The sequence below is a fragment of the Pseudopodoces humilis genome, chromosome 5, assembly GCF_049639895.1.
Source record: "Pseudopodoces humilis isolate 2021_Gansu_Grassland_sample_001 chromosome 5, ASM4963989v1, whole genome shotgun sequence".
NCBI classification, from domain to species: domain Eukaryota; kingdom Metazoa; phylum Chordata; class Aves; order Passeriformes; family Paridae; genus Pseudopodoces; species Pseudopodoces humilis.
The window spans coordinates 14,388,479-14,415,199 of NC_142204.1; the positions used below are offsets into that span (position 1 = coordinate 14,388,479).

Here is a 26,721-nt window from a genome sequence, read left to right on the forward strand (position 1 = left end):
CTCTCCTGGACAGCAGTGACCAGAAATCTCCCTCTGTGTGGCACCTCAGAGCCACTGAACTCCTGTTTACTGTATTTGGAGGACCAGCAGTGACAACAGAGCATGGAATGATGATGCCGCCTTTCCTTGAGGCTCAACCCTTCAGCCACTGACAAGATGCAAAGGTATCCAACCTAAGTGCTTCAGTGAATTCCAGGGGAATTGTATACCTTGTACATACTCCTTCAGGACTGTTTGTGTGGATATGCTATAGAAAAATGTACAATGGATAGTGCTCTCAGAGATTCTAAGTACTGTAGATCTGCAAGTAACTCAGGCCTACAAGTGAGTTGCTATTGTGCATATGAGAAATTCTGTATGTTTTAAATTAAACTATGGACTAAGTGCTGTTAAAGCTTCAGGCATAAACCACTGGTCAGATCTGGGGTTCAGTTTTGCATGGGGGTCCACTCTGAACTTTGTGATTCAACAGGAGCATCTCCCTTATTCCTTTATTCCTCTGATCCATACCCTTTTCCATCCTTACCCTTTTTTATATCCTCAGCATCCTCAGAGATACATTTTGGTTGATTTTGGTTTTAGATCAATAGATTGTAGATTCTAGTTTGCTTTTTCTTTGGGCTTTAACTATCTAGTAAATAGTGGAGTGAACCTTGTTGAATGGACTTTGTCACACTTTTGCTTTTATATTAAATCTGGTTTTGCTGATGCCTTTGCTGGCAATTCTTTGAGTGATCTTAAAACACTCCTTATTGCCAGTGTGAAGACTTGCTGCTGCCAACAGCTCTACTGCAGTGATTCCTTACCTATATTTCAAAGACTATTTCTCTCTCCAATGTCATTTAGTTGGTGGAAACACCAACCAACACAACAGTATCAGCTCTGATACAATTGTGAGTCAAGCCAAGGCCAACAGAGACAGCCTGGAGCAAACAGCTATGGCCAAACTTCTCTTCCAGGGGCAAAGATCAAGTTTTCTATTCCTGCTGCAGCAATTACACAACAGCAGAAATCAGCAGTAGCAGGAACTGTCTTCAGGGCCCAAGTGCTTAAAGCACTATTGTTCAAATGCTCCCTTTCCTAACCCTGCAGTTGTCTCCCTGACACAGCAAGGTGGTGCAAGTTCAGCAGATGAGGCTAAAAGCTTCAAGAATTTACTTTCACAGAACAGTCAGGGTTGGAAGGGACCTAGAGAGCATTTAATCCAACCCCTCTACCCAGGCAGGTTCACCTGGAGCAGGTGACACAGGAGCGTGTCCAGGTGAGTTTGGAATGTCTCCAGAGATGGAGGCTCCAGGCCCTCCCTGGGCAGCTGTTCCAGGGCTCTGCCACCCTCAGTGTACAGAAATTCTTCCTCATGCTGAGGTGGAACTTCTTGCATTATGTTTACTGCCATTGCTCCTTGTCCTGTTGCTGGGCACCACTGAAAAGAGGCTGGCACTGTCCTCTTGGCACCCACCCTTGAGATATTTATACGCATTGATGAGAGCCCTTCTCAGTCTTCTCTTCTCTGGACTAAACAGGCCCAGTTCCTGCAGTCCCTCCTCATAAGAGATGCTCAAGACCCCTCATGTTTATGGCCTCTGCTTGATCCTCTCCAGTAGCTCCTTGTCTTTCCTTGAACTGAGGAGACAAGAACTGAGCACAGCACTCCCTCTCCAGGGCTGGGAACTTCACTTTTGAGAGGGTGCTCATTTCCAGGGGAAATGGATCATTCAATGTCGAGGATTTTTCAAATCAGGTTCATCTTTTAGGTAACAAAGCATAGCACCTTGAACTGACAGCGAAACACACAGGTATGGGGTAAGAAGAGTTTCTGTTCAACACATACATTGAAGTGAAACAGAACAGGGCTGTGCAACCACTCCTTCCTGCAACTTTGTTTCATACCTGAAGTTTTGGTTGAGGAGGTCAAAAGCAGCAGAGGAAAACCTATTACTCATAACCTGCACACCCCAAACCCTTCAAGTGACTCCTGGCAGGGAAGCAGCTCCCCGATTTGGGTCCTAGAGGACCATGAAGGATTTACATTTCACTTCTTTTGCAGTTAGAGCTCTTTTATTGTTACCTTTCCTGGGTGTGTGATTACAGGCAGAGTCAGGGCTTGTCATCACTGTAGTAGCGCTGCTTCATGGCTCGGTATTTCCTCAGGAAGTACAAAGCCTCCAGCTCCTTTATAACAAATTCTCCCCGGGCAATCAGTTGCTTAATTTTTTCAGGGTCTGTCTCATCTTTGTTTTTTAGAAAAGCTGCTTTCAAACGGCTTCTGAAGTAGTCTGCTCCTTTGGGATACTCTCTTCCAAGGTACAGCAGCTTAAAGAGAAAAGAATAATGTGTTTTTAATTAACTGAGTGCACACTGAGAGGGGGTTAATTTTCTGGTTAAGTGCTGGTGGCATTTAAGACACTTACATTTTTGTACAGTTTTATCACTTCACTTCTTAAAGAATTGGCCATTCTCACATTTCAATGAACTCTCCTTGTGTGACTTTTTGGGTTGTTTGGGCTTTGTTACCTGAAGGATAATCAATTTGAAATTAGCCTTCTCTGGAAGTCAGTAAACCACCTCGGCCTTCCTAAAACTTCTGTATCCTACTGAGCCCCATTCACTCTAATTCTGGTTCTATTCTGTCTCTTTTTTTTCTTTCTTCCTTTTTATTATATTTAGCTTTTCATTGTCTTTTCCCCTCCACCCTCAAACAGAAAATAAGAAACTTCTAAATAATTTTCAACAGCTGCAACACTCTGTGCTGTTCATTGACTGCTTTCTCACACCCTTAAAATTCTGTACCAGCTGGCCTAGCTGCTTCTATTGTCTGCTAAAAAACTGTATCTTCATATATATACATATAAAGTGGTAAAGATATATAAATAGAATACATTGTTATGTGTTTTATATGTTCATATAGCAATGTTTATAATACCATATTTTCATGCATTTATTTTTATCTCCATATATATTTATGTATTACAAATTGCTGTATTATATATATATATAAACTTTATACATATACATGTATATTCCTGCAACTGTCGCATTCATAAATTTTACTTTTTGAAGGACTCTTGAACTCTTTAAGTGCATTACAAATTGAGTCCAGCGTGCACCGGCAAAACCTAAGGAAAAGTGACAAAGTAACCGATTTTTAGTTCTGTAAGCACAAAATTACAGAATGGCCTGGCTTGGAAAGGACCTTAAAGATGATCTCGTCCCAAACCCTGCCGTGGGCAGGGACACCTTCCACTATCCCAGCTTGCCCAGACCCCTGTCCAGCCCGGCCTTGGACGCTGCGCAGCCAAAACCAAATCACAAGCGACCGGAATCCAATCCAGCTCCCGCTGCGGGGCTCCTCGGGCCGCCACCTCGCCCTGGCTCTGCCTGCCGCCCCGCTCCCCCGGAGCCATCCCCGCTTCCCCGCGGGTCCCGGCAAGGCCGCACCGGGACCTCACCCGCTGCTCCCGGAGCCGCCGCGGCGCCGCTTTCCGGCAGCGCCGGGAGCGCGTCCGGCCCGAGCCGCGCCTGCGCCGGGGCCTGGCGGGCTCGGCGGCCTGAGGGGCAGCGCCGCCGCTGCGGGACATGGTGCGGCGGGGAGGGGGCTGCGGGCGGGATACATGCCGGACAGGGGAAGGGTGAGGGGGTGGAGGAAAGCGGGGTGTTCCTCGTTAGCTACCGGAGTCCCGGGAGGTGGAATAAAGGCTTTAATCTCAATGTAGCACCTGAAGGACGCGTTATCTTTTGTAAGCCCCGGCGTTAAGTCCTTGTGCGGTGGTTTTGCTGCTGTGGTTGCTCCGTGTGGAAGCAGCCGGGAGGTGGCTCTGACTTCGTTGTCAGAATGGGTCTGTGGTAACAAAGTTCATTCCGAGAGTCGTGTGTGAGTGGCTAATTTTCTGCAGTATTGAAATTACTGTCATTAGAGTTTTTCAATAGCTGATCGCGTCCAATTTTAACAGAATAATTGTGTATTTCTAATTGTTCCTTTCAGGCTGATATGTTGTTGACTGATGTTCCCTTTCCTTTTTTTTCCCCTTCTAATCTTTTAGGGTCCAAAAAAAAAGGTAGGTAGACAGAAACACACCGTTCACTGTTGTGTTTATTTTTTTAATCTGATTTTTTTTTATTTTTCCTGAGGCAACTGGCCAGGGTTAATTGAATCTGAAGGAGGAAGAGGCGTCTCCAGGACACCGAGCTTTTGTGCTCTTTGCAAGGAGGCCAAATGTTCCTGTAGCGCTGCTGGAGAGAGCGTGGCCAGTGCAGCTTGTTTGGCTTGGCAACAGGTGTCCAGGCAAAGCGGCCGTGTTCTGGCTCTGTCCCAGCCACGGGGTGGCCAGCAGGACCAGGGCAGTCACTGTGCCCCTGTCGCGGGCACTGGTGAGGCCTCACCTCCAGTGCTGTGTCCAGCTGTGGGCCTGTCACTGCAAGATGGACATTGAGGGGCTGGAGCATGTCCAGAGAAGGGAGCAGAGGTGGACAAGGGGCTGGAGCATCAGTAGCAGCTGAGGGGTCTCAGCCTGCAGAAAACGAGGCTCAGGGGGGACCTTCTGGCTCTCCACAATTCCCTGACAGGAGAGGGCAGCCAGGGTGGGTTGGGCTCTGCTCCCAGGGAGCAAGGGGCAGGACAAGAGTGAATGGTCTCAAACTGTGCCAGGTGAAGCTTAGGTTGGACGTCAGCAGGAATTTCATCATTAAAGGTTTGTCAAGTACTGGAAGGGGCTGCCCAGGGAGGTTTGGAGTCCCCATCCCTGGAGGTGCCCAGGGAATGACTGGACGTGGCACTCAGTGCTCTGGGCTGGGTGACAAGACAGGGATTGGGCCCAGCTTGGACTTGATGATCTTGGAGGTCTTTTCCAACCTGAGTGTTTCTGGGACTCTGTTATCTGAGCCATAGGCTGAACACAGAATTGGGAGGGGTGAAGGGACAACAGGCAGAAGTCTGTGGGAAACTGGGTTGCATATATTTATCTTTTGGGTTATTCTTAATTCTGTGATAATTAATTTATCTACCCCTCCCCAGCTGTGCATCACTCTTCTCAGTGCTCTGTTAAGTCATTGGAATGTGAAAATAAGTTGACTAAAACGTGATTGCAAGTAGTTGAAACAAGCAGATTTTCCATTTCCAGTTTAATTATTTATTTATCAAAGTGAAAAGAACAAATTCTTTCTTGAAATCCTAATGGGTAGAAGTGTGAATTTTACTGACTGTATTTTGGAATAATTTTGCAAATGAATGCTTTGGTAACAAATCCAAGAAGATGCACTCAGACTCTGGAGACACGTAATTGTCACCATTGTATTTGTCCCAGCTTCATGGCAATCTCTGTACTCAGAGTTGCATTCATATATATATATATTTATGCCAATAGATTTATTGCCATGCCAAGTAGTGTGACCAAGTAGTTATTTATATCTGAATGTGTGATAGTCGGAATCAAAGTGTGAAATAAGTGTGTGTGAAGAAGGACCAGTAGTCAGATAATTTCTGAGAACCACAAATTTAAAATATAGTTATTCTAGAATTATGCTGGAGGTGAACAATGAACTGTCGGGAGTTGCAGTGAGATTTTATAACAGAAAAGAGAACTCTTTGCTATTTTGTCTTGTGAATTAGATGCTTCTAAATGCCAGGCTTGTCCCAAAATACATTTTCAAGTATTTCCTAAAATATTTAAAATTGTAGCATCTACTTTCTTAGCAGATTTGCCTGTTATTCAATTTCTACATTAAACCAAAAGATTTTAATAGTCTTGTGTTGTGGCTGTGCTTGGGAATGTCTAGCACAGAAAAATACATTAATTGTAAGATCTTGTCATAAAAAAGAGAAGAAAATTGAGTCCAGAATGTGCATTACTGTTCTGGGAGCTTCTTTGGCTGTCTAGGGAGTCTAAAATCTTAATTGAGGGATCACATTGAAGGGCAAAGTTACAGAGTTTTGGAACTGCCAAATTGTATTAAAATAACACTGACATTTGTTTTCTTCTCCCTTACTGCAAACATGAAGTCCAATGGCAAAAGTAAAAAATCGAAGAAAGAAGCAAAGCTGAGAGGTACTGTGCACTTCATTTAGAGGGGATATGATGGACAAATCGTTTATTTTAAATTAACAGGCAGAAAGTAATGTCGTGAAATAGATGTGAATTGCTGTCTCTTTCACAAATACAAATGATTCCTTCCTCTTTTCTTGTGTGGGCCAAATTCCCTCTTCCTTGGTGCTGCATCTCATTTCCCTGTCAGAGCAATACTCTCTTCTCTAGTTGTTCCTACTGCAATTAGGAAGTTGGGAAGAATTAACTTACTGTTAATCCATCCCGGTGGGAGTTTGGGCATGCTGTGACTGCCAGTGACTGCTAATCACTGGTAAGCTTTTGTGGTGGGAGTGGCAGCTCAGGTGGGCCCAGGCCTATTTGGGAACTGCTGCTACTCTTGCCTCAGTGCAGCACACAGCCTTGGTATGATTTACTTGGAAGTGATGACATCAAGTCACTGTTTGGGAACATCTGGATTGAGGCACAGGCTGTGCCATCTTAGACTGAAGGTGTAGAGGTTGAATCAGTTCTAGTTTTCACATCCTCTCTAATTTTCTAGACCCTATGGCAGCAAAGAGAAGCCAGAACTGTGGAGTAGCAGATCCTGAAGAGGATTTCAGTGAACGAACAGATGTAAAATTTAAATTGTAGGAAACCAGCGGTTGTAGTAAAGAAGAAGAGGAGTTTGGGATTCAAGCACCGAATTTCACTTGAGCCTTTGGATTGAGAACCTGTGTCCATTGAAGCTGCAGATGGAGAGAGCAGTCCTGTTTCCACTTTTATCCTCACAGACTGAGGGGGCAGTACCAGAAACAGTGTGTTTTAGAAGTATTCAAATTAATTTGGATCAATCTTCATATGGGAGATTTCTGTGCAGTGAAAGATAAACATTTATGTTGCTCATTTTATAGTGGTTTTATCATTACAGCTGGTAACCAAATAATTTTTTAGATTTCATTTAGGAAAGCATAGTTATGCCCTTCATCTCTTTCCCAATCCTCAGCTGAAGCCCAGTTAAGAGCTGAACAAGAAGAAGCAGAAAGACTTGAAAGGGAGAGACTATATCAAGAGCACTTGGAAAAGCTTGAAGCAAAGGTTAGTTTTTTACTCAATGAAAAAATCTAATCCTATTTCTAAACTTAAGACAAGGACTGTAAAACACCAGTAATTTATAGGAATTAATTTCCTTTTGTACTTACTGTTGGGAACAATACTGAGGAAATTTTCCAGTTTTTATAAATTTAAATGCATTACCTCTTGTGATATGCGTTTCTTTAGTTTGATGAAATGCATTTTTTTTTCCCCATTTCCACTGTGCTTTCAACTGAATGTTTTTCTCATGTTCCCCATGAGGATATTTGGTACAAATTCCTTAATTAGTTCCCTGCTCGGGCAGATACAGTGATTTGTATTTGAGATTATGTATATTTATTTTTCTCAACAGTCTGGCATTCAGAACAAAAACAGATTGGTAATAGATAAATATTTTTGTGTTTAAAAAGAAAAAATAAAAAGAGATTTACAATAAACTAATTTTTTTTGAAAGAGTCACTCTTTTCTACTCCTCTTGTACTTCACAGAATATTTTTTTCCTCCTAGGGAGAAGATGACTTTAAAATAATAGAAATGAAAAGGGAAGAAATAAAACAATCTTGCACCCTTTTTTCCAAATTATGCTTACATTTTTTAGCAGCTCCCATTAGAGCTGTCTTCAGGATGCTGACATGGAAACTGTTCAAATGAGAGGTTACAATCATATGTCACATTATGTTTATCATATGGCTCAGTAGCTACTGAGATGACAGTAGCATATTGCAAACTACTGCAGACTTCTCAATTGGATGTTTCATAAAGAAAAAATAATAACTCATTCAAATATCCCAAATTTGTTTATTCTGTGTAAAATAATTGTAAGAAATAAGCCAAATATTTAACTGTCCTGTTTGATATATATATATATATATTTTAACAGTATCAAGGAGAGAAGGAGTCTGAACTAGCAGAACTTAATTCACTGGAACAGAAGTTTCTTTCTGCACAGCAGTGGAAAATGGATTACAGAGAACAAGCCAAGGTAAGCTTTCTTGCCAAAATCTGCCCATAGGTTTGGCAAGGAAGAGAGTTTAGGAGCTTCCAGTTCTTGAGTGTAGGAGTGTGCTATGACAGCATTTTGAGCTCCATCTCAAAGCAGTGACAGGCCATGCTCACCCTCTTCTTTACTGTGGAGCACAGAAAAGAAATGTGGGCAAAGAGGAGCCTGTTTGGTGATCAAAGTATCAGTGCCTCACACCTTACCCCAACAGTCACAAGGAATTGTAATTTCAGATGTTCTGGTATCTGTTCTTCCTCTTTGTTTCTTTAAATCATTGTGCTATTAACCTTTTCACCAAGAAAGTTCTGCCAGGGCTTAAAAAGAAATTCTGTAGAACATTTGTTTCAGTGGTTCCTGGGTATCATTCAGAGAGAGAGATGTGCCAGATTTTTGAAGGATGTGGTGCAAACCCAGGTCGGGGCTGAAAATGTATGAAAATGCAGCTAAAAGTTGGTGTCTGCAGTTTGGGATGACATCCAAGGTGGTTGGATTATTATTATTACTAAGGTGGTATTATCACCCAATGGTATTATGTACCTGTCAAGTTCAATTTTAAGTGATAAGGTGTGGAAAAACAGTAGATTTCACTTTTGTGAATCTTGCTGACACATCAGTCAGTAACAGTCTGATAATGAGATTTGGTCAGGTAAGGAACCTAAGGTTTAATACCCTACAGTCTTGAGGACACAAGGATTTTCTCTTTGTCTTGTGTATTGCTTACTCCTTTTAAAGTCTCTGCAGAATAACTTCACAATCGTAGGATAAATCATGTTAGAGAGGACTTGTGAAATTCCTGTAGTTCAACCTCCTGCACCAAGCAGGGTAAAGTCTGAAGTTAAATCAAGGTTTTCAGTTGGGTTTTGAAATGTTTAAAAGCTGGAGGTACCACAGCATCTTTGACAGCTTTACCACTCTCACTATAACAATTTTTCTCTGAATGCAATTGGCATTTCCCTGTTACAGTTTGTGATCATTGCCAGCTGTTGCATATGGATGTTTTTGGCAAACTAGAACTAGTGATTTTAAAGTAAATCTGATAAAACACTGGTAGATGGTGGGAAATACCAGAGTTTCTGTTAGTCTGTTGTTAAGATTATTTAGGGCAAAATAAATATATAATATCAAGTACTGAGTTTCCACATCTATTTCTGAACAATTTCAGTTTAGATGAAGACATGTGTTTACAATTTACCATGAAATTTATCCTTTTTCTCCAAAAAAGTGCTGTTACTTCCAAGAATGTGGTTATAAAAGTGAAGCTCTCTTTTAAGTGCAAAGATTTAAAAAAAAAGAAATCAGATGTCTTATTACTGAAAATTGATCAGTCTTTTATACAGGAATTTCCAGTGCACTCGGCACTCCCCTATTGTTGCTTTGTTTGAAGTCAGTGGGAATGCTGATGGAAGTGGTTGGGAATGCAATCCTGTAAGTGCTTTTGCTTTAAAAGATACATTTTCCTTTGTAATGCAACTTTCAGTAACATGGGGTTATTAATCTTCACAGCAAACAGGAGGGCAGTGTTTCCTTGATATTCTATTTTATGGATGACAAAAATTCCATTATGGGTGATAAATTGATTCCAGGAGCCAATGTTAGGCTTACTTTTGGCATTAAGTGGCATTAGTCTGCCACAGATTTTTTCTTTACAGCACTTGTAGGAATGGCCAAGTGTTGATTTGAAAATAAAATTATTTTAAAAAATCCACTAATCTAGGATTTCACATTCCTACCAGGGGTTTCTGCAGCAGGAGAATTGATGCTAGTAAGGGAGAGGAAATCCTCAGAGGCAGAGAAAGGAGGAGTAAATATGTTGCAGTAGAGGCTCTTAATCAGCTTTATTGCCAGTGTAGGAGTTTTCAGTTTTCTTGGCAGAATCTGATCTGAGACCCACCTGCCTCTTCCCATCTGCACCTTCCTCGTTTCTGTTCGCAGTCATTTTATTCTTCCACCCCTCTCTTGTTGCAGGTAATGAATTCATTGCTTTTGTGGAGCACCCACTGATAAATGGGTATAAACAGCAAGTGTGAGGTGGGCAGAAGCATCTTAACACATGAATATCAAAGTAAACTTTTTTTTCCTGGCATAAGGATAATAAACCAGGTGGTGTTAGAATCCTGTTTAGATGAAGGTGTGAATTTGTCACTATATTTGTCTTTCAGAATCCTCCTTTTTCTTGTAATAGCACTGTGCAGTATACCTCTATCCACTTTTCTTTGAACTCTTCTTTAGTGGGAGCATTACCTCAAATGTGATGGGACTCCTGACCCCACTATACCTCAGGAGATCAACACTTTCATGAGCTTGTGGCGCGACGACCAAGATGTGGACGTTCAGCTTGTGATGGAGAAAGAGGAAGTGGTCCTAAATGTAAATGTTAAAATTATGTATTTCAGTTTAAGCTTAACATATCCTTAACAGCCTCCTCTATTTTCCCTTTTTTCATGGCCAAATGACTGAAAGACCTTCAGCACCTAAAGGTTTTTCTTCAATTTTTCCATTTTTCTTTAATTACAGATTTATTGTTAACCCTGTAGAAGATGTGTATTGACTTTCAATATGCATTTAAGGGATTTGTGTGCTGTGTTTCTACACTGAGGACTAGCATTCCAACACCCATATTCCTTTCCATTTTAAACCACAGCATACAATCTCCTGTCAGATATAAATGCTTTGGTGGACAACAGCCTCATTTTGTAACACTTGAGCCAGTAAAATGCCATGTAAGAGCAAAAGTTCCCAGAACTGATTTTTACCAACAAAAGTCACCAGCCATTCATAGCTTGTGAAGCGATTTTAAGCAATCTTTGTCTGCTCTGTAAATTTGGGATTTTATTTTCAATTATGCTGACTTTCTGTGGCTTTTCAGAAAGGTAAATGGGGTCTTCTAGAAAGTGGTGTTGGGGGGGAAGTTTAATGTGTAATACAAGTTTTACTGAGCTGGTTAGGTTGTAAGTTAGATTTCCTATCTGTCTATAAAAAAATAAAAAAGGTTATTTTTGTGACCAAAATCTGTTTAGGTACAAGGGAAGTAGGTTTGCCTCATTTTTTGTGACAGAACACACAGTATATTAAGGATGGTGTCAAAGCAGATACTTTTCCCATGTAAATGTCTTCCAGTTGATTGAGAAGTTGGAGTTTCTTCTATTGGAAGCATCACCAGATGAGATCACAGAAAAACAACGAGACCAGTACCAGGAATTTATTTTGCAATTGCAGGATCTGCTTCATCAGAAGTACAATGAGGCTACTCAGAACCTGCTCAAAGTGAGTGAGCAAACTTCTGCTTCAAGATCGTGATATGTGCACATAAGTTTAACTCCAAGTGTCCTTTAATGATAGTTTGCTTTGTTTGATCCTAAACTGTCACAGAGATGAGTCTATGAGTTTTCAAACCATGCTTATAGCACTCGACAGACTTTGTAATTATTCAAAACTCCTGAAAATCTGAACTTTACAGTGGAAAATCTGATCATTAAGTCAGACAAGAATAAACTACTGGGAAATTTTGTAAGATTTGGAGATAATGGAAACAAGAGGTGCTGTATGAAATTTGTTGACCAAAAATGTAGATGTGAAAAGCAGCTCATAAGGTTGCCGTGTACACATTTTTTTAATGCAAGTTCATGTGATTGAAGTATTTTTTTAAACTAAGATCCGGGGAAAGGTGAAGAGTACTCAAACAAGGAAATGAAATTGTTCTGGGGAGTCGTTTTTTGAGCTGCATGTGTAGGTAGGGACCTTCCTATTTCAAGGATATTAATCATTTATATAAAATATGTTTAGCAAGGGAATATTAGTGAAATAGTGAACCAGTTGTGTGTGCACAGTCAGAACCCCCTGCAAATTAAGAAACGTTGAATTCTTGTTTAGTGAATTTAGGATTAAGCTCCCAATGTAATTATTATTTCACAAGTTTGATGTTGCCTAAATGATAAAATAATCCGTGCAGTGACTCTGGGGTAAGAGTCCATTATTGCTCAGTAAATCCTTTGTTTGTTGGTTTTTTATAATTTATCCTGAGAATTTGGGAAATAATGGAAGAATTCCTATTTGGCAGTACATGGCTCAGAATTTATGAAGTCAGAGGGAAAAAAGGGAATGTAGTTCAAATTTTAAGAAACAGATTTGAGTTGGACTTGGTCTGGTGTATTTTCATTCTTACATGTATTTATTTATTTATTTATTTATTCAAGATAAATCAAAGTGAAGTAAATAGAACATTATTTAATTGGCTTTTTTCTTTGTAGGCAGCTAGTATGTATGAAGATTTTGAAACTGGGAATATGCACACAGTCATAAAGGATAAAAATACTACTTTCTGTATTTGGGCCAATCTGAAGAAGAAAGCAAGGTACAGCACACAAATTATTACTTTGAAATGAGGCCTGGCTTTGTTGAATAAACACCAAGAATCAGTTTCTCACCATATTTCTTTTTGTTGAATAGCATTCATTCTGCAGACTCTCAGTGCTGGCTGTTGCTAAGGAGTGGTTTAGAGATATATAAATTTCTTAAAATGCAACAGCAGAACCCTGTCACTGCCAGAAGAAATTTGGAAGAAAAACAACGCTCATGCAGAGATTTGAAATTCCTCTGGAAGCAGTGTTTCTTGCTGATGCATTTCATATTTTCTAAGTTGTTCCAGTTGCTTGCAAAGCAGTGAGTGATACTTTGTGCTCAGTTAAGAGAAAATATTTTAGAGCTTGGGATGCACTTTCATTCATGAAGTTTTGTGTTTTTATTGGATTACCATTTAAATGGTACATTTTCAAAATGAGATTTTTGAGCAGACTTCCTACTCCCACTCCATAAATATAAGAAATAAGTTATTAAAAGGACTTTAGCTTGACTAAGGACCTGTTGCTGTGAGTTTTGTTAAGTAAAAGGGTGGGTGCTGAGCAATGTCAGACTGACCTGCAGGAAGAGCCCATGTGAGTTAAGTGTTAAAGCCTTTTGGCCAGTAGAGAGATGCACTTAAAATACTCAACTAACAATTAAAAGCTAAGTGTTGCTTTACTAGAAGATTTTTAGAACTTGTGACCAGCCTATCTTATCCAAAAATAAGTATTATTTGAATTCTTTTGAAAGGCGCTGAGAGTGATGTAACACAGACAGCTGTGCAGGGATTTTCCCAGTAAATTAGTCCATTTTACCAGGAATGTAATTCCTAGAAGAGCTGCCATTTGATCCTGCCTCATTGTCATCCTGCCAAGGCTTATTTTTGAAACTTCTGATCCCCTTGATGCAACTGTGGCTTTGCTGGAGGCTCTTACAGAGACCTGCCAGCACAAGCACGGTGACATCCCACATTTCTCAGGAGGTGCAACAAATCCCAAAAGAGACTTGAACCTTTTGTGAGGAAACACCAAATGAAGTGCTGCCAATCTTACCAGTGCCTGTTGTTGCTGTTGTTGTCACTGCCCTTCCCAGGTTCAAGAACCACATGTTCCAGGAGGTGGGGCATGGCTTTGACCTGCCCAAATCCCTGGCTCTGAGCAGTGTGGCCATTCGCGTCTTGCACACCTGCTACGACCACGTGTCTCCCTTGTGGGTGCACTGCCAAGGGCTGCCGAGGCCAGAGGCCTCAGACAGCGAGGAGTTAGCTGAGCATCCAGAAGACACTGGGCAAGAACCAGGAGAAGAGGAGAAAGGCATTAAAGAGCCCAGTGTGCCTGCTGCAGAAGAAATATGTTCTACAGGGAGGAAGGTGGGTAAAAATCCTCAAAGGATATCCCACACTGCTCTTGTTAACTTGAAGCTAAGTCACAGTGTCCTGTGCAGGACAGCCAAATCCTTAAATGTTTCTTTGGAAAAGACAACTTCTGTCAACAGTGTAATAGATCTTCTCAAGGGAATGGAAAAATGGAAAGTAGAAAGGGAAGTTTGGACAGGGTGTGCAATTGGCATTTGGTTGGTGGTTTAAAAGTAGAATCAAGCATGAAGTGCCATTGCAAAATATTTCTATAAATTTCTGGCATATGTACAGATGAATGGATTCTGCTTCTTCAAAGCAGACATCCCCACAAAATTCCTTGCAGGAATCCAATTTCAGGAAAATTTGCAGTGTGCAGAGTAGGATTCAGAGTTCAGCAGGTGTTGGCTGTGCAGGTGTGTGGCTGCTCCATGTCTGTATGCTGACCCTTTGTTTTTCAAAGGGCTTTTCCAATGCTGTTTCTGGCTGCCTGTGCTCTTCCTCAGCTCTCTTCCAGGGAATATGTTTGCTTTAGGCGTGATGGAGGTAGCTTGGTTTTGTGTTGTCCGTACTGCATTTGGGGTTTTCACTTTGTGTATCATGTGTGACTTTCAAGTAAATGCCCTGTGTTCACTACCTAAAATTTCTGCAGAAATAAACATCAAGTTTCTTCTTAGTATGTTTGGAGCAATTTCATAGGATGTTCTGAGTGAAAAGGGGCCCACAAGCATCCTCGAATCCAACTCTTAGGTGAAGAAATTCTGGAATCCATATAGGGAACAAATGGGGATCAAACCTCTGTTCATGATCACGGTTTTTCTCCTTTTCAGTCCCCAGCACCTTTGTAATGAATCAGTGCTTGAAATCCTACTTCTCTTGGTTCCTTTTTTTCTTTTTTTTTTTATGACAAATCTTATCTTTTGGCACTTTTCACCTATATTTCTCAGACTTCCTTTAGGCTCCTTCATTTTATTCCTTCTCTTCTTCTTTCCCAGGTCTTGCACTCTTTCTCTCAATCCATTCTGTGACTTCTTTTCTAAAGGCTCCACTTGTCTCAGCTTCTGTCCTCTCACCTCCTGTCCTGTTTGAGGAGATGTGTGTTATTCCCACGTGCTGGCCTGCAGAGCCAGGGCACAGAAGGTGGTGTGCCTCCAGAGGAGTCTGCTGTGGCATGGATGAATCCCTGTCTGGGTTGGATATTTGTCTGGAAATACAAGGGAATGTGTTTCTCGGCATCCTCCTGTCTGGCTGTGCCTTGAGCTCCCCCACATTTATGTGTGGAAATACAGTGAAATACAGTGTGAAAGGGAATAAATATTATGGGCCAGGCATGGGCCAAAGCTACTGGTGTGTTCTGGCACAGTTTCAGTGTTGGCTTGCATTCAGCCTCAACTTGCATTTTACTTTGTGCCACTCTGCTGGCTGTAAAATGAGCAAAACCACAACTTTTGAGTGCACACTCTGCTGATAAAGTATTGGATGCTTGTTTGGTACTCAGGGACATCAAGATGGAATTTGCTGTGGAAATTAAGTAATTACTTTGTCACTATTTATAAATCCAGTTCCAAATTAGAGAGTACCTTTAATCAAAATATTTTTGCTAGCTAGGTAGAAATTATTTCTCTTAAAACCTTGACCCTGTAGCAAGATTGGTACAACTGTTTCTGTATCCCTTCTCCTTGGGCGTCCTTGAAGGAGGTGATACTTTCTTCTCTCTGACTAATGGAAAAATGTTTCTTGCTTTTTGTCTAGGAGAGTGCTGCCTCACTGAAAGAAAATAGCAATAACACAGATGATATAAAAGAGACAGAGGAGGAAACTGAGATGAATGCAGACGTCTTGGATGTAACATCACAAGGTATTTGTTTATTTTTTACATGCAGCACTACAAAAGTACTTATTAGTATTTTATGTATTAAAAATTGTTCCCTATGAGGGTGGGGAGGCCCTGGCACAGGCTGCCCAGAGAAGCTGTGACTGCCCCACCCCTGGAAGTGTCCAAGGTCAGGATGGATGCGGCTCTGGAGCAACCAGGGATAGTGGAAAGTGTTCAGGGGGCTGGAACTGGACTTTAAGGTCCCTTCCAACCCAGGCCATTCCCTGATCTGTGGAAACACTGCAATATCTCCATGTGAATGTACTGAAGTTTATAAATATAGGAATGTTTTGATAACACTTGAGTTTTGTTGACATTTCTATTAATGATTGGGGTTTTTTTCTAATAATTTCTATACATTTCTATTTTTTCAGTCATTTCTATACATGATTGTATCATGTGGGATGATAACAGGACAGGAAAATGGAGTTCATCCCCACACTTATTTTATTTATTATTTATGCTTATGTACATGTTTATCATGTTTATATAGATATGTGTATTATTATACATATGTTTATGGGTGGGACACACAATCTTTATGAATCTGCCAGGCTCTGGGGAGATTTACTGCCTCAGAAAATGATGATTCAAATGCATATTATGGTATGCATTGGTGTAGTGTGGGGTGTTACTGAGCATTACCTAAATGGCTGCTTAAAGTGAGAGGGCCTAATTCTAGGAAATACAACTGTTTGTCTGTCCACATAAGTTACACATTTCTCCAGTGTTGTGGTGTGGTGCTTTGGTTTAATAAGAGTGAATTTTCTTGTGGCACTGACTTAAATAAAACAACTGCAAACAACTATTAGCATAATTTAGCTCTACTTTACAGCCTTTTTCTTCTGGTAAAAATACCAAAGCCCAGCCCACAACACTTTGGACTGAGCATGTAGTCCAGAGAACCAGTTGTCAGATTAGACCCTAAAAGCAAGGTTTTCAAGAGAATATAAAGGACTTGGGCCTCATGTGGAGGAATTTGTATTTTATTTCTGCCACAGTATTAGGTGAAGTGGGTGTGCACAGATACCAATTATACCTGAGTATTTTCCAGCTTGTTCATCTGTTTTAATAAGGAAAAAACTGTTTTTTCTGGCATGCTCATGATTTGCAAACCCTTTCAATCACTTTTGAGAATAGCAGTGAAAGATTGCTCAGTTACCTTAAGTTCAAAACAAGGAGCCAGGTAAATGAGGGTTAAAAAACAGAAATGCAACAACAGACAAGAGTGACAGTTTCTTTGGATTTACCCTTATTGTACCATTGTTAAAGAGATAAATTACCTGGGGACAATAAATAGTTTCTTTAGAGGATACTTACATATTTTTGTATCATTATTTTAAAAAACAAGTTAAAGTGTAAGCTACCACTGTAAAATGCAGTAAAATGTTTTTACTTCTGGTAAGTTTGTTGTTCAGAATAACTGCAAAAGGACATTATGATGGTGTGTGATACAGTAGAGTCAAACCTCTGCAGAATGTAACTAAATCTGACATAAAATTAAGACTAAAATACAAAATTTTCACTTTTTTTTTTTAAGCTTGAAGAGAATTTATAAAGAGAGTTGTCATTTTTTTATATGGTCTAATTCTCTCAGAGCAAATTTTGTAACAATTTCAGTAGCTGTTTTTACAGTACTGAACGCTTTATCTTGATTCCTGTTGACAGTAGCTTCTCTCCTCCTGTACCATCTTGTGTGATGTTTGATGTGGGCTGGTTTGTTTTTTTCTTAAAGAAAATATTTGTGGTCATTTTTGTCCACAGTGTTTCTGCCTTTTACTATCATTTTCCAGCTAATTAAACCTTAAGTTCATACATATGTGAAATATATGTAATTATACACAAAAAAGGAATTATCTTTGTTATCTGAAAATTGTGTTTAATGTTAAATCCCTCTTGCTCTTCATAATTACCATGTCTTTCACCTTCAGCACATGACCTTTTAGCACCTTATTTTTAGATACCTTTTTATCTGCTTAGTTTCTTTTAATATCAATATAATCTTACAAAACCTGCCCAGAATCTACTGTATTACTGTGCTTGTGAAACTCTTGTGCATGTAACAATGGACTCATTTTGTCAGTAAAACCTTATTCCTATAGAAAACATTTGGCACTGGCCACAAATTCAAAAGCCCCAAATCAAGAAGCGCTTTTCATTGCCCAGCTCTCTGCCTTTCCCCACATTTCAGTGATTATTGAAGAGCACCAGCAGATGGGGCTGAAATGCTGCCTCCTGGAGCACTTCCAGCACACAGAGTGAAGATGAAGAGAGGTGGGAAATGCTGAGTTTGAGCACCAGGTTAACTCCTGCTGTCCGGTGAATTTTTCAGAAGCGGATGCGCTGCTGCAGGAGGAGGCAGGAGGCAGAGAAGAGGCACCCAGAGCTGTTGATTTGCAGCAGCTGCTGCCCCTGGGGGGTGTGTACCACATCCATGCCCTGCAGCTGCCGCCCCAGGCCCGGGACGTCGGGGACTGGAGCATGGTGGAGGTGAGGGAGGAAAGGGATCAGCCCCTGGTGCCTGGCACCCCTGAGGAGCCGCTCCTGAGGTTTGTCACTGCTGGCACACGCACTGGACACGACTTCTGAGCGGCAAACCAATGAGACGAGGTTTGCAAAGCATCAGATTTTCACGTGTGAAAGGTAAAAGCTGGTACTAAAAGCACTGCTGGTTCAGCTGCAGGCTCTTCAGGCTGGCTGAGGGCTGCAATCGCTGTGTTCTGGTTTCCTCTAGTGCTGAGCTACCCCACAGGTTGCACTGTGACGCTGGAAACTTTCAGTAATCGCAATTCCCAATAAGCCAAACTCAGAGAGCAGCACTGTGGGCAGGGGAGCAGCCCAGGATGTTCATTCCCAGCCCCCTGGGACCTTCCCTCTGACACTGGGAGTGGAATTACACCTGCTTTTGCCTCCCAGCTGCTCCTGGTTTCTGAGGCTGTGCTCTGTTAAAAAGGGCTGTGCCCACACGGGGGCACTGGAAGGGTTCCAAAGCCTCGTGGTAGCTACTCTTCTACTGCCTTCAAAGTTGTACTTGGAAATTTGCAATATTAGTAAACTCTTTAAATGGTGCATTAAAAAACTCTGCAGTAGTTAGATGAACTCATATAAAAAATCCTGCATTTTCTGATAAACCCCTTATCCGTCCTTTTCCTGTCTTGCCGAAGCTGCTGGATGTTGGATTGGAGGTGCATCCATATTCCCCAGGAGAGGCTGAAGATGGCACACAATTTGCTGTACAGATAACCCTGAAGCTCCCTGATAATGTGATTTATTTTAAAGTGCCTGTGGTAGCCCGATGGGATGCTGCAGGTACGAACTTAGGACATAAATTTATTTTAAATTTGAAGAGTGGAATTTATACCCAAGTTGGACTGTTGTCACAATCCAGCTGTAAAGATAAGGCTCCAGTTTGGAGCCCAGAAATAGTTGGGGGACTTCAATGTTAATTGATTTGGGGATTTTACATTTTTTTTGTTATTAGTTTTTTTGGTTTGTTTTACTTCAGCATTGCTGCCAGAAGCCTTCCATGTACATCAGTGTATCATTGCTTCCTTTTTGTCCAGGCCAGCAGTGGAGAACTGATGGCATCAGCGAGATAACATATGAAGCAGAAGAAAAGAGCATCACTTTTGGGATGGGTGCCTTTTATACAGTAGCCCTTTTCCAGGATGCTCACCTGAACCTGCCCTATCAGGCCTGGGAATTGCACCCCACTGGGGTGGATGAAGGACTCTTCACAGTTACTGCAGCCTTTGCAACCATTCAGATCCAAATTAAGGTACTATCAATATTTTTTAAAATCAAACATTTGCAGTTCAAAAATCCCATAATTATTACAGTGTCCCTGAGTAAGAATTAGGGATGTTTCCACAAGAGTAATTTGAATCTCTCTTCCTTTCCAAGCACTGTGCTGGTTATTTAATTTCAGTTATTTACTATGAGAAAGCATCTGTGCATTTGCTCTGAAAAGTTTCAGTCAGTGCTTTGCTGCTGGTGCTGCCTTGCTGCATTCAAGCCTGTTCTACCTGTTAGAGACCTAAAAATTGTTCCTCTCCTCTCAGCTCTACCAGGAGAAGTTAAAGCATTTCTAGCAGCCTACTACTAATGTTCCTTATTGCTTCTCAAACTTCAAGCTACTCATGATTACCCATCTGTTCACTGCTGTACAAATCAGTACACCAGTCTAATTTCTGAATTCCTACACAAAGCTGGCTCTCTTCAGGATCTGTAAATGAAAGGTCACAGCCCAGAGTAGCAGATGATGTGGGTAATAGCCAGCAAAGATATCAATATTTGAAGCCTAAACCAGAAAGCTATTTCCATGACTAGTAAGTTGCTTTCACTGGTTTGTACAACAGGATAATCAGTGTATGTTGTCTTCAGTAGTGGTGGAAGAGGAGGAGGTGCTTTCCCACATGACAGGAAAATGGATGAGTCCTTTTGCCCTCAGAGCAGCTTTGAAAAGAGCTGGAGTGAACATTTTCCCAGCAGAGTACTCTCCCAAGTATGTCCCTGTGCCCAGGAAGGTGAGTGCCAGAGTTTCCTGGTGGTTTTCCCTCCCATTTTTCACTCAGGTCACCCTTTCCTGCACTGGGAGCTGCTGTGCTGCCAGCTGAGCCAGGGACTGAGTACAGCAGGCCCTGACATTGCTGTAACACAGGGAAATAGAGCAAGTTCTGTTTTGTCTGATTGCTACTTGTGCACTGCAGGCTGCCCTGGCAGAAGTGAAGGCCTATGAGCAGATGGCTCTGCTTGCAGCTGCTTTTGCTTTTGCTCACAGCAAGTGGAATGGAGAAGCAGGGCCAGAGCGAGTCGTGTTCAAGGTTTGTGGAGTCAGACCAAACTTCCAGAGCAGGCCAGCACTGACCCCTTCCCCAGCCAGACAGAAACAATGAACTCACCTGTGGTGGCTTCAGCCCCTGCAGTGTCACAGACTGCACCTGAGAGAGCTCTCAGGAGACACAAGTCTCAGCAGCAAAGACACTTGCTAAGGAAAACAGAGCTGATAAATCACCAAGGGAGGCTTTAGCCAGAGCTGGGGTGACAGAGCTTCATGCTCTTCAGAGGCCTCTTGAAAATCAGCAATCTGCTTTGCCACCTTTTTAAAGAACAGCTGGAAATTCCTTCCTGCCTGTAGGGTTTCTTTTGCTCCCTACTGCAGAGGAGGGAATAAGCAACCTCAGTGTTGATTTGTCTCCACCTGTGAACTAAAACACATGGTTAAAACTTCTCCCAGCCAGACAAACACTCCCACGTGTGGCTGGAGAAAGGTAACACACCCCACTGCTGAAAGCTGGAGTGGCTTTCTCACTCTCAGGCTAAATGCATGTGGCACACAAATATTAGAATTTGTTCTCTGACAGTGGCACAGGCTTCACCTCACAGTGCATTTTTTCCTGCCATAGGCAAGTGAACATCTTACAGTGGGTTCTGCCAAAGACAACAACTGGTCTCTTTATATGTTCAATGGTGAGAAAGTACAAAACCTCAAGCTCACTGAAACCAGTGAAGCTTTTACAGAAGAGCTGAAAGAAGAGTCTGAATTTCACTCCACACTCCACCATATGCTCAAGGCTTCTGCCAGCAATGAAGCCATGGATAAAGTGGAAAGAGCTGGCTTCCTGTTTATTGATTCTGTGTATCAGCTGCTCCTTGCTACCAGAGTTTTAGCATACTCTTAGATACAGCAAGCTTTCCTTCAAAACTTTATTATCACAAGCTTTCAAAAAAGTTACATTTCAAGTCTTAAATCCTTTTCTGTTCAAATCACTGAAACAGGTTCTAAAATGCAAACATTTTATCTTTGTTCAAGCAAAATAAATTCTTTATTCTCTTGTGGCTAGACCACCTAGACGTGTTTATTGTTAACAATGTTAAAAATTGCTGTTCTATTGTAAACCTCAACAGAACTGAGACCTTTTTAGCTACTTTTAAAGATAACTTTTGCCAGAATGAGAAGAAAAATACTTTTTTTTTAAAATTTCAAGTCATGCTTTAAAGAAAAAAAAACTAATCTCCTCCCCAAAACCCAACCCACAACCCAACAAAAGAAACCCAGACACGTAACCTTAAATCAAGGGCAGCCTCAGCTCCTGTCCGGCAGAGCGTGGCAGCGCAGCTCCGGCAGCGGAGCCGGGGTTATACCGGGGGAGGGCCGTTGTGTTGCAGTCCTGTGTAGGGCCACAGCAGCTGCTGCACCAGTGTCCAGGAATCCCCAGTGCCCACAGGGGCTGCATCTGCTGGCCTCTGCAGGGACAGCCCCATCAGGAAGCTCGTGAGAGCAGCCAGCAGGACCAGCATGGACACAGACACCCAGAAGGTTTTGTTAGCGTTGCTGAAGGAAGCCTTGAAGTGGGATGCCCACGCTGCCATCAAATTGTACCTGGGCAGGGCAGGAAAGCACAGAGCCCTTCAGTGTTTCTTCAAAACATGAAACTCATCCCATCCCACCCCCAAAAGCCCTACAGCAAACTAGATCCCACGAACATCAAAAGTGACAGGTTGTTACTGTTTTGGGAGCTGTGCAGGGGGAACTTTGGTTCTGGGTTTAAAACACAGTCAAGGAAGCAAATTCTTGATAAGCTGACCCCTGTCAGCAGTCCACCCGTGCTCCTCACACTGGGTTCCCAGAGAGCATTTCCCAGTCACTGGTCACTGCCCACAGTGGTCAAAGGAGAAAAGATCCTAGGGAAGCCATAAAGTCTCCACTTGCTCCTTTTTTTCCTGCCAAGTACCCTGGAGTGAGTGCAGCGATCCCTGAGGATGGAGAAAGGTTTTGGATGAGCCCATTTTCCAGAATGATCCTTGTTTGAAGGTTTGTCCAGTATTTGGTGCTTTTGTCCATTTCATGTGTGTTTCTCTTTTTAATGGATGTTTGAGTTCTAGGACACTAAGCTTAAAATTAAAAAGGCAGTTCCTAGTGTATGGCATTATTTTTTATTATATTTTTTTAAATTTTGTTTTGTGGAAAAAATTAATTTTCTTTTCATGCTTTGTACTTCAAGATAGACAGAAGCTCTATTGACCCTCCCACACCAAGTATTTCAAGTGTACAGTAGTTAATTGGATTAGTTGTTGTGTGAAGAATAATACTTAAATCTGTTGTTACTTCTATTGGTACACTTAAAATTTGGTGTTCCTGTGTACCTGGGGCTTTGGCCACACTTGTGGAGATGTAAAATAAGCACTTGGATTGCTCTGGACACATTATGGGAAATGTGTGTTAGGAGAAACCCCCTGTGAATAAACTGCTCTTCTGTTGTAGAGATCTGCAGCAGTGCTGGGTTTGGGAGAGTGGTTGAAGGGTTTGGGAGAGCAGGGAATGGACAAGTCAGCTCTAGTAGGTTGATGTCTGTCTCCTTTTATTTACAGAATATAATAGAAATGTAACCCAACTGTGAACCCAAAATCTGTGGCAATAATTAATAGCAATAGCTGTACCTTTTTCTCTTGAGGTCACTGGCAAGCATGGAACAAGAACTGACCCAGAACTTCTTGCTGGTGCCCTGGCAGAGAGAGAAGCAGCAATTGGTGTTGGGAGAATTTCTGTTAGTCCTGTGAGATCATGACTTCCTGAAAAACTTCAAAATTAGTCTGAATAGGAAAACATGGATTTTTGACACATAAACCTCACATGGAAAGTGACACAAAGATGATTTGATGAGAGATTTGTTGAAGCACAGAAACGTGCTGATGTATTCTCAAACCTTTCCCCTTTTGTGCCCCACTGTGTGGGACAAGACTGAAGAGAGCCAGAGGAGTGGCCTCTGGCTGGAGAGAAGGGCACTGTGGGCACCTCCCTGGTGTCACCAGGGCACCTGTAGGGAACAAAATGGACACTGGGAGGGCAAGTGGAGGTGAGTTTGGGGACAGTTGGGGGCAAAATCCAAGTTCATCTGCAGGGAAAGAAGTAGGGGATATTTTGGAGGGAAAAGCTGAGGTGATCATCCAGCTCAGCCCAAGTTGTGTTTGCACAAAGTGGGACCAGAGGTGAAGGTCAGTCCAAAGCCAGCCCTGTTCAACCTCTAGGTCCCAGAATAAATTCTACAAGCTGCCCATTGAGGGACTAAAAATACATAAAAATGGAACCAAGATTATTAAGAAGGCTCATGGGAATCCCATTACTGCGTTGTCATAGCCTTTTTAACAGATCTTTAAGCTTTTTATGACAACACTGCATTTCTCCGTTGGGATTATTCACTCCGTGGGCTGTGGGGTTTATTTGGATTTAAACTCCCTCACAGTGGCCCTACACTGCTCAGGAGCTGGGAGGAAAAGCAGTCAGAGCTCCTGGCAGGGGCAAGGTGTTTTCCCCCAGAGCAGATCCAGCTGCTGCCCACAGCCTGGCCAGGAGGGATCTGCTTTGGCTCCTGTCTTCTGCAAGGAAAGAATGTTCTCAGTCGATTCAGCTGAGATTCCAGCAGCCTCATCTCCCAGCAATTCCTGGGCAGCCAATCCACCCTCCCTCCTCTCATCTCCCACCCAGCCAGGGCCAACTGTGTGGAGGGAATTTGTCCCACCAGCAGCAGGGGAAGGACACCAGCTCCCACCCTTGGACTTGGAATGTCCCTCTGGGGGATGCTGTGGGCTGGGATTTAGATCATTCCATACATTTGGCTGCTGAAATTTCCCAGCCCATGGGCTTCAGCTGACAGGACAGCACAAAGATTGTTCTCTGTGTGGTGTCCAGATCTGGGGTTCAGTATCAGCTTTGCTAGTTCAGATGAATTATACCTGTAGCCCCAAATTCCTGCTGGAATAACCTGACAGTGCCTCATGGAATGTGGATATTCCTATGCAGAGCTGCCATTTTAACACCAGCTGTGTAAGGAACCAGCAGAGTTTCCAGGGAAGCTCAGTGGGATCAGGACAAAGACAGGTTTATAATCCATAGAATTTGCTATTTATATCACTCATTCCCCAGCCCCACCAATGTCCCTGGGGGACACTTGACAGAGTCCCCTGGAATTCAGCCAATTTCACCTCCCTGAGGTCAGGCTCCAGTTGATATTTTAAAGCAGGAGACAGCAGTGGCCACACACACTCCTGGCCAGTGCTGAGGCAGCTCCTGGGCCCAGGGGAGGTCATCTCTTCCTGCAGAAGCTGAGTTCATTTCAGAGCCTCGGGAGTGGCCTCTAGAAGTTCTTTACCCTGAGGAAATGGATGCACATCCCTTCTTTCAGCACACCTCCAGTGGTACCCTCCTGTGAAAGCTCTCCATCAGTTCTGTAGTTCCAGCTGGCTCCCTCAAAAATTCCAAATTTCATCCAAACAAAAGTTCATCCCACTGTAACCTTTTATTTTAAGGCATCTCTGAGGACTATTGCTCGGAGTTTAATTTCTGTATGAGGGAAGGTTCCCTTGGCTTTAATGCTGCTGATGGATGGTGTCCCTGGGCTGGAAGGGAAGGGATTTGGGGTGGGTGGCTCATACCTGGGGGTGTGTGGGAGCTCCAGGAGGTCGGCACTGGGAATTGCTGTCTGAGCCTCTCCACAAATGCACCGTGCCGACATTCCCAGGTAATGCCAGCTTGGGGTATTTTTGGGGTGTGGGTGGGGTCTGTCCGGGCTGAAGCATCTCCAGGTGCCCGTTTGGAGCAGCCCCTGGCTGAGGAGCCACTGGCAGCCCTTTATCCACGTCCATCCGAGCACTGCCCAGGAATCCCAGTGCCCATCCCCGGGATGTGCGCTTGGCACGCTGCGTGCCGCAGGTGGGACACTGCAGGCACAGCTCCTGCCCTGCAAACACCGAGGACAAGAGGTGCTGGTTCCCTTTCTGGGGCTGCCAGCCCCCTCCCAGACAGCTGGGACACACGGAGGAAACACCACGGAACTTTCCTGGCAGTGAGTGGGAGTCACCGAGGCCTCCGTGCAGCTCCGGGCCAGAAAAGCTGCCCCAGCACCTGCTGTGATTTTTGGGCTGTGAACACTCACCTGCAGGAAGCACCCCTCTGCAGGCAGGACCAGCCCTGACACTGTCCAGAAGAACTCTGGCCATGGACCAAATAAACCCTCAGGACTTGTCTTGCTCATTTCTTCCTGGAAAGGGACATGGAGTGAGTGCCTTTACAGCTGTTGGGTAAATCCGGGAAAGGGCAGGAAACCAGGATTACTGGAAGAGTTTTGTGCTGTCATGCCAAGTGCTGGTGTAGAAAGCAGCTTCAGCAGGAAAGAAGGAGCTGCATTTGAATAGGAATTCCCTTGCTGGTAGCAGCTATTCTCATCCCAGGCAGGACCTTCCTCATGACCCCGAGATTAGCTCAGGTGCTTGCAGCAGGGTGCTGAGAAAGCCAAGATTCTGAATTCAGTCCCTACAAGGGGCAGTCACTCATCACCGTTTGACTTGATGATCCTCATGGCTCTTTCCAAGTCAGAACCTCCTGTGCTCTGGAAATAAAGAGCAAACAGGTTTCACCAGCTTTTTAAACCCACAGGTTTTTCCGTGGGAGAGTGCGAGGCACAGAGAAAGTGGAGGAGAGCAGGGATAGCGTGCTGTCTCACCCAACAGGTGTCGGATGAGCGGCTGGAGCAGGACCGAGCCCCGGCGGGCTCTGGTGTCACAGCGGGCGCGGCCGGAGCAGGAGCGGCAGCGCCGGACTCAGCCCCAGCCCCGGAGCGGCTCCTGCCGCCTGTGACGATCCAGCCCCGCTCAGTCGGCCCGGGGGTGCGGGTACCGGGGAGGGGGAGGCGGGCGCTGCCCGGTCCGGAGGGCGCGGTGGCCTCGGGGGTGCTGGGGCGGGGGTGGCTCCGGGCGGAGCTGGGCCCAGAGCACTCCGGGGCTGCGCCCGCCGCTCCCGCCCGCCAGGGGGCGCTGCGCCCGCCGCTCCCGCCCGCCAGGGGGCGCTGCGCCCGCCGCTCCCGCCCGCCAGGGGGCGCTGCGCCCGCCGCTCCCGCCCGCCAGGGGGCGCTGCGCCCGCCGCTCCCGCCCGCCAGGGGGCGCTGCGCCCGCCGCTCCCGCCCGCCAGGGGGCGCCGCGCCCGCCGCCCCCGCCCGGCAGGGGGCGCGGCGCCCCCCCCTCCGGCCCGCCAGGGGCCCCCGCGCCC

At 43.7% G+C, this 26,721-nt stretch overlaps 3 protein-coding genes across 11 annotated transcripts; 1 reads left to right on the top strand and 2 right to left on the bottom strand.

The window, feature by feature from the left end:
- Positions 1-2,036: 2,036 nt before the first annotated feature.
- Positions 2,037-3,820, bottom strand: ETFRF1 (electron transfer flavoprotein regulatory factor 1). 3 transcript variants are annotated; one of them, XM_014260475.2, is made up of 3 exons: positions 3,717-3,820; positions 2,412-2,514; positions 2,037-2,313 (listed from the first exon to the last, which is right to left on the bottom strand). In XM_014260475.2, the coding sequence occupies exons 2-3, from the start codon at positions 2,454-2,456 to the stop codon at positions 2,098-2,100; spliced, it is 261 nt and encodes an 86-aa protein (XP_014115950.1). In that variant the 5' UTR covers positions 2,457-2,514; positions 3,717-3,820; the 3' UTR covers positions 2,037-2,097. The 3 variants fall into 3 exon arrangements, with proteins under 3 accessions (XP_014115950.1, XP_005531918.1, XP_014115951.1); XM_005531861.3 differs by lacking the exon at positions 3,717-3,820 and adding an exon at positions 3,450-3,513; XM_014260476.2 differs by lacking the exon at positions 3,717-3,820 and adding an exon at positions 3,194-3,400.
- A 225-nt stretch (positions 3,821-4,045) lies between these two features.
- Positions 4,046-22,273, top strand: DNAI7 (dynein axonemal intermediate chain 7). Of its 7 annotated transcripts, XM_088055599.1 has the most exons (15): positions 4,046-4,055; positions 5,996-6,041; positions 7,024-7,115; positions 7,993-8,094; positions 10,342-10,479; positions 11,230-11,376; positions 12,360-12,463; positions 13,543-13,819; positions 15,557-15,662; positions 18,013-18,170; positions 18,845-18,989; positions 19,244-19,458; positions 20,039-20,206; positions 20,390-20,503; positions 21,086-22,273. In XM_088055599.1, exons 4-15 carry the CDS (start codon positions 8,071-8,073, stop codon positions 21,359-21,361), a joined length of 1,872 nt encoding a protein of 623 aa, XP_087911725.1. In that variant the 5' UTR covers positions 4,046-4,055; positions 5,996-6,041; positions 7,024-7,115; positions 7,993-8,070; the 3' UTR covers positions 21,362-22,273. The 7 variants fall into 7 exon arrangements, 6 of the variants coding, with proteins under 6 accessions (XP_087911725.1, XP_005531929.3, XP_087911722.1 ...); XM_005531872.3 differs by lacking the exon at positions 4,046-4,055 and having other exon boundaries at positions 5,988-6,041; XR_015772561.1 differs by lacking the exons at positions 4,046-4,055; positions 21,086-22,273 and having other exon boundaries at positions 5,988-6,041; positions 20,067-20,206.
- Positions 21,819-26,306, bottom strand: IRAG2 (inositol 1,4,5-triphosphate receptor associated 2). The gene is made up of 4 exons (XM_088055602.1): positions 26,180-26,306; positions 25,613-26,065; positions 23,121-23,185; positions 21,819-22,062 (listed from the first exon to the last, which is right to left on the bottom strand). The coding sequence occupies exons 2-4, from the start codon at positions 25,709-25,711 to the stop codon at positions 21,819-21,821; spliced, it is 408 nt and encodes a 135-aa protein (XP_087911728.1). The 5' UTR covers positions 25,712-26,065; positions 26,180-26,306.
- Between the last annotated feature and the right edge of the window lie 415 nt (positions 26,307-26,721).